This window comes from Dioscorea cayenensis, chromosome 11 (assembly GCF_009730915.1).
Source record: "Dioscorea cayenensis subsp. rotundata cultivar TDr96_F1 chromosome 11, TDr96_F1_v2_PseudoChromosome.rev07_lg8_w22 25.fasta, whole genome shotgun sequence".
Lineage (NCBI taxonomy): Eukaryota > Viridiplantae > Streptophyta > Magnoliopsida > Dioscoreales > Dioscoreaceae > Dioscorea > Dioscorea cayenensis.
Window position 1 is genome coordinate 1,326,775 of NC_052481.1, and position 6,854 is coordinate 1,333,628.

Genomic DNA, 6,854 nt, shown 5'->3' on the forward strand with positions numbered 1-6,854 from the left:
TGACCAATATAGGAACTTGTGAATAGTTTAATGGCTAATTATGTAATTTACCCTTTATATTAATTAGATGTGGATGTCGCTTTCTAAATATCTAGAGCAAGCATTTGCCCAAGTTTTTATTTTTAATTTGATTTTTAATAAAAATAACAAAATAAAATGAGTTTTTGGGAAAATTTCCTATATATTTTTTTTCCCCAAAATTAAGATCAACCAATTATTGAGCTGTATCACTGACATAAGTAAGAGATGATTAAAAAATTAAAATAAGGGTTGGAATTTTGTAAAAGTTAACGGCTTAAAAGTATTTATTCATTGAAAATTAATTTACCTAGATAAAAAAGTTTCCTTTTTGAGTTATTTTATTTGGAAAAACAGAACTACAGTAACTTATGATAGAATGTTATGCTATGTATTTTCCAATTGATTTTTTTTTTTGCTTTAATAATAATAATAATATTCAATTTAGTCTCTCAACTAATAACAATTTTTTAGGCACAAATAATTAATTGATTTGTTATAAAATTAAATGTCAACAACATGCCACACACATAAGAACCATTGTAACGTGACCTTCACCTATTATATGGTTTTGTACTATGTCCCGGACAATTCATTTGGATTTTTTTTATTTTTTATTTTTAATCAAAAGATTGAGCAAATTGTTGATACTCCAAAATTCAAATACAAATTTGAACACACACGTTATCCATGCTATTCACTTGATAATATCAAAATTTATTGCCGCAAGATAAATAGTTCAAATCATACTTTTTTGTCACTTCAAAATAAAGTTGATAGGATGAGACACAAATCTATATATATATATATATATTCAAATTTTATATTTTTTAAGTCAATTAACCAATGTTGGATTATTAGTTAAAAGTAATACCCACAACTGTTAGTTAATTAATCTTTTTTTTAATATTTCCTTAGAGTAAAACTTTGATTTATAAAGGGTGATGTAATAAGGAAAATACAAAATCATCAAGCATTGGGAGATGATGGTTATCATCGTAAGAGTACATAACTCTAACCATCCTTGCAAGATTGAGGGTTGCATTAATTAAGGGTTTAGGAAATGAGCTTTGAGTGAAGCTTTCTTTGTTAAGTGCATCCCATGTTCTGGAGATCATCAACATCACATGTTCCCGAGCTTCTTTTGCAGTGCAATCTTGATGTTCTTTCATGTGTAACTCCAGGTATGATCCATCAAACCCTTTTTGATTTTCATCCTGCCATCCATAAATAAACCAATTCAATTTTTTCAAAAAATTTCACTTCAATGTTTGATGACTCAATAAATAATATTTTTTTGATTTCAAATAAGTCAAATATCGGTAATTGAATGTACATAGAAAACGAAAAATATATCTGAGTCAAAACATTAGAATGAAATATTTAATTAATATAAGTGCTATTTTAGTTAGAAGCAAATTGAACATATTATTTAAATCTGATTTAAATTAAAATTGTGGTTAATAGAATTGAAAATCAAATCTATATAATCAAATACATGTTTTTTTAAATTAACCAATGTGAGACTATTACTTACTTTAATAAAATTATGTAGAATAAAAATTGAGAATAAAATGAGGTGCGAATGAATTGAAATCCTACGTTACTGTATATGAAAATAAATGGAAGAAAAATAAAAGTTAAATAAAACAAAAACTGTGAAGAGGAAAAAAATAATGAATGAATTAATAATAACACCTTGGCACTGCCTAAATCATCCCAAAGGCGCAGAATAGTTCCTGATTTAGAAACAAAGCTTGGATCATTCTCTATATGTTGTATGTTCTCCAATGTTAAGCCTTGTCCCATTAGAAAAAATAAGTGCACTATTACAATGAAAACTCCTGAACTAGTCGCTGCATTTCTCAAGTATTCATCCTTGTTTGGTACTTGTTTTGATGCAAACCATTTTGCTTCCTGAAGGAAAGCATTGCACAATTTTCCCCACTAAAATCAAATAGAAAACAAAATGTTATTAATAAATTAACATCAGTCAATAACTTATGAATAAAAAATTAAATAAAATGTAAATAAGAATAATCGATATGCATACTGATTTGCTTAAGGTGTTAATCGGGTTCCATCCATATTCCTTTAGAGTTATTTCTGCAATCTCATTAGTAACATTGTATAGTGCATTAAAGCAAACCTTCATATAATTTGGAAGGTTATCGATGGCGGAAATATCCCACCTACAAATAAATAAATAAATTTATGTATATATCAACCATTAAAAGATTTTTTATTAAAAAAATAAATATTTAGAATTTTCTATATATATATATATATATATATATATATATATATATATATATATATATATATATGCGTGTATATTATTGATTCCATATAATTATTTAGCATCATTTAATTTAAACATAAATGAGAAATAAGTATATATAAATTTTAAAATATTTAACATTTTCATATATAACTATAATGAAAGCAAAAGTCTATAAATCGATTTATCGTTATATATATATATATATATATATATATATATATATATATATATATGCTTACTTGTTGATGGCTTGAGTGAAAACAGAGAGTTCATCTAGGGTTCCATAGACATCAAAAATATCATCTATTATGTAGATGAAGGCAATTGCTTTTGTGAGCTCAATTCTACACTTTGAATGATGTGGCTGAGGAACCATTGTCAAGGCCCCATATACCATTTCAATGGTTGGTCCCTCACAAAGCTCAACTCTTGAGCCAACCCTATCTTCTTCCACCAACTACAATAAAAAATCAAAAAAAAAAAAAATAATCAAGATGAAATTATTTAGGTCCTATATATCTAGCATTATGTTTAATTATTATCATTATTAATCTAAGAGCATTAAAGTAATTTTACACTTTACACTACTATTAATGCATGTGATCTATAAAACTCTTCTGCACAATAACTGCAAAAAGCAAAACATGAAACAAAGCAAATGAATTAATTACCTTAGGGGTTTGCATCAAGCTCTCTTTGATGCAAGAGTTGAACTAATATTGAACTCATACTTAGCTAATTCAAACAGTACCACATCTTTGCATCCGTTTTCCATGATCATCTTGGTGCATGCTAGATATATCTCTAGCTTTGTATCTTTGTATGCTCATATGATAAATGGGTGCTCTAATGTTTCGCTTACTTGATTTTGCAGACTTGTTATCCAATGAGGTCGATGTTGTGAAATGTAGGATTTGGATATAGCGATCGTGATCAAAATAAATAAGAATAATCTTCAAAAAATAAAGGGGCACTGAAAGATATTACGTGGAAAAGCGCAAATAATTAGGGTAAAAGAAACGACAGGCGAGGATAGAAGAAATTCAGCTAGAGTGGGAGAATTTCGAAGCTTCTAGACTCTCTCCCAATAATAAGGAGAAACCAGGTATCCTCTCTTATCTAGGAGACTAATATGCTCTGTTATCTTACTCTCATACTTCTCTAACTTCCTCAACATCTCATGCATATGCTTATGAAATGTCGTGGGGTTTATGTATTGCCAACAAAAGCCTAGGATCGGGTTTTTGATCGAGGGGCTCCGTAATGATGGGAGTAGAGTGTGCCTCTTTCGAAATAATAAATGTTACATGGCTATCCCACTTTACCCTTTCTTCTAGAGTCTCAGTGAAGGAGAAATGACGTCGCTTGCCCGTTAGTTGATGAAAGACATCCTAATTGGCGTGAGGCGGATTGGGTATAGGGCCAATCGAGCAGTCAATAGAATCCCAAAGATGCTTGCTTGAAAACTCCTTGCCTTTTCTTGGTATATCTTCTCAATGTTTAAATGTGAGCTTCATGACAAACTCATCAAACCTTTTTATCATCCTTACTTAAAAGCTAGTTTAAACTCTCCATTCTTATCAATGAACTTCTTGAGCATCTCTACAAATTAATACATATTTTTAAAGTTAAATAAAATTTAATGGAGTTGATATAGAATAGAAGAAGAAGAAGAAGAAGAAGAAGAAGAGAGAAGAAGAAGAAGAAGAAGAAGAAGAAGGACTTACTTGGAGATACACTCATGACCATGCTCTCTGAATAATCTAAAAAGAAAGAGAGGATTCAAACAAGTTATCAGACCACTGATGTGTTTGATGAGCAAAGTTGTCATAAATGGATGACAAAGTTGAGCCAATTTCCTCCTTGAAAGAGATGATCAAAGTCCCATATGTTGAAGTGTGTCTATTAACACCATGGATTTGCAATGGAGTCTTATTGTCTTCTTTGGAGAATAACATGTCTCTCCACCATTGATATGTTCTTTGAATGATTCATTTGTAAATCATTCTACACATGACCAAACAAAACATTAAAAGAATAGAAGATAAAATATCTATCACTTGAGTACCTTACCAGGCATACATGAGAGACATTTTCAACCACTTGTTTATGAAGTGATTTCTGTCTGATATCAAAAACTCACGGACGAAATTAGGAGCCCACTCAGTAGTTCGAGATCTTTACATTCTCCAAACTGCATTTAGTATGTAAATAAAAATATATATATATTTTTGACATCAACTATTGCCACTGTCATCCCAATCACCGAGCAATATATATATATATAATTCCCTCTAAATAAATGGATAAAACATAAATAATGTGTAGTGTCTTGTATAGATATATATATATATTATAAAAAAAAATTATTTGGATTGATTTGGTCTTATAAATATTTTTGGGAGATATGAAAAATGCCATGAAATTCGTTACTAATTTTAAAAAAAAAGTACTCATTAGTTAATTCAGACCTAATAAACAGTAAATGAAAGCCTGCTTGTAATTTTTAGAGTACTTATTAATCAATATGTAGCCAATGAAGAAGAGTCAATGAAAACCTCTGCTAATTTAAAAAGAAAAAGTTTATTATTAGCAGTAGCTTTCAGGTTTATTTTGTTTTTATTATTTTATACAATGCAAGTGAATTGCATATATTATAATGTTAACTACAAATTTAACCATATAACTTATCAAGAGTTAAAACATTTACAGAAAAACTTAATGCAAAAATGCATGCATTTGAAGGCAGAGAAAATGACCATGAGTTAAAACTAATATACCTTGAAAAAGCTCTCCTTTGCATTGGAGAGAAGAGGATAGTGACCATGAGACTGGTCCTTGTTTGGGTTTTAGTGAACTTGTGCATGATCTAATGGTAGTTGATGGGTTGATGATGATGTCTGGAGTTGAGGAGAAGCAAAAGAGAGAATGAAGGGAGAAATGAAGCCTTAGACATCATGGACATCATGTGTATACATATATGATGCTTGTCAAAACTGGGAGGAAAGAACAATTAATAAATGTGAGTTCCAAATGAATCTAATGGCTTGTATTTATAGGGAGTTTTGAGGAGCGCTATGAACAGGAACAAGATAAGATACGCGAGAAACAGTGATTGTAGTGCTTTTGATCAAGTGATATTTCTTCAAGATAGGAAAATAAAGGTGAGAGAAATTCTAATTATGCAGATATGAGTTGAAATTAACTTACACACACAGAAAACAATCATGTGGTGCACAGAAAAGCGAAAATATTTTCAAAGAAAGACTTTTCAACAAATACTCGATGCTAGGCACGACTTGTGGATTCGGTTCCAATGACACGTAGAAACCAAACGCAGGAAATCCTCGGCTAATAGAGCGAGAGCAAGGAAACTGGTAAAAAGGTTTGAGGTTCCAAGCGAATCTTGAAGCCGAGGTGAGTTCGGTTGAGGATTCTGCTCAGTCTGATACGAGCCGGGCAAGGCAGCGAACGATGACGGTTCTATTTTATTTTAAACAAAAATATATACCATATCATTTTTATATATTTTAATTAGTGGAGTGAAATTATGGAGAACCCGAACTGAGGCCGGAATCGTGTGGAGCCGGGCAAGGCAGGAACCTTATGAACCTTATGGTTCGGTTCGGTTACCTGAATTTATAAAAGCAAGGAGCCGGCGGTTTTTGAGCGAAAACTCGACACGAACGAGCCGCTGGTGCAGTCTAATCAAACTGCGACCTGGTTTAAAAATAGCTTTTTGAAAGACACAGCAAAGAAATTTGATGTATGGTCGAGCGTTGGATAGCGTGATGTGGCGAGCGAGAAGAAGAAGAAGGAGAGTTATGGGTTTAAATCCACTTGCACGTCTAATGCCATTCGCCGATCTTGTTACATACTCTTGTTTGATCGAGGATTACTATATATTTTGTATTGTATATGCAACATCACATTAAATTTCAGGAGTTACGTCGATCGCATGTGTATGATGCATCTACTTACGCTGTTTGTCACATACAATATTCATTGATGTATAGAAAAGACATCTTGGATAAAATTTTGCGTGCATTGCCACTACTGTCAAATTTTTATTTTTATAAATACGTGATAAATGCGTACTATAAATGCTTGATTATATTATGTATTGTATGTATCGTTTTGTCACATATACATGCGAGCTCGAGTTCGGTGCTGTTTATATTAATAGGGTATTTGTAAGCCTATTGTTCATTGATGTGTAAGAAAAGATATCTTAGATAAAAGATATGTTGCACCACTCTGTGTCAATTTTTGTATTTTATAAATGTGATAAATGCTGCGAGTTATTTAAGGATATAGACTGAAACGTGCATTAAGGTGGGATGATTTACCCTATCTTGATATTTGGGAATTCGAAACTTAAGACCCTCAAATATTAGGCATGTGAGAAACTGTGAGGTTGTACTCACGGTTCTCACTCCATCTAACCGGAACAAAAGTGAAATTTTAATTTTATAATTTTTGCATATTTCTTAGAAGACAAAATTTATGTAAACCAAAAAAAAACAGTAGAGATTTAACAACAATACATGTG

The 6,854-nt window shown here is 31.1% G+C and overlaps 1 protein-coding gene across 1 annotated transcript in view; it reads right to left on the reverse strand.

The window, feature by feature from the left end:
• Positions 1-950: 950 nt before the first annotated feature.
• The window catches only part of LOC120272201 ((3S,6E)-nerolidol synthase 1-like), a 13,827-nt gene continuing 7,923 nt past the window's right edge, over positions 951-6,854 (reverse strand). Inside the window, exons 2-5 of the mRNA XM_039278962.1 lie at positions 2,542-2,759; positions 2,168-2,210; positions 1,717-1,965; positions 951-1,235 (exon numbers count right to left, since the gene is read on the reverse strand). Coding sequence (XP_039134896.1) covers positions 951-1,235; positions 1,717-1,965; positions 2,168-2,210; positions 2,542-2,759 — 795 coding nt within the window. The remainder of the gene's footprint in view (positions 1,236-1,716; positions 1,966-2,167; positions 2,211-2,541; positions 2,760-6,854) is intronic.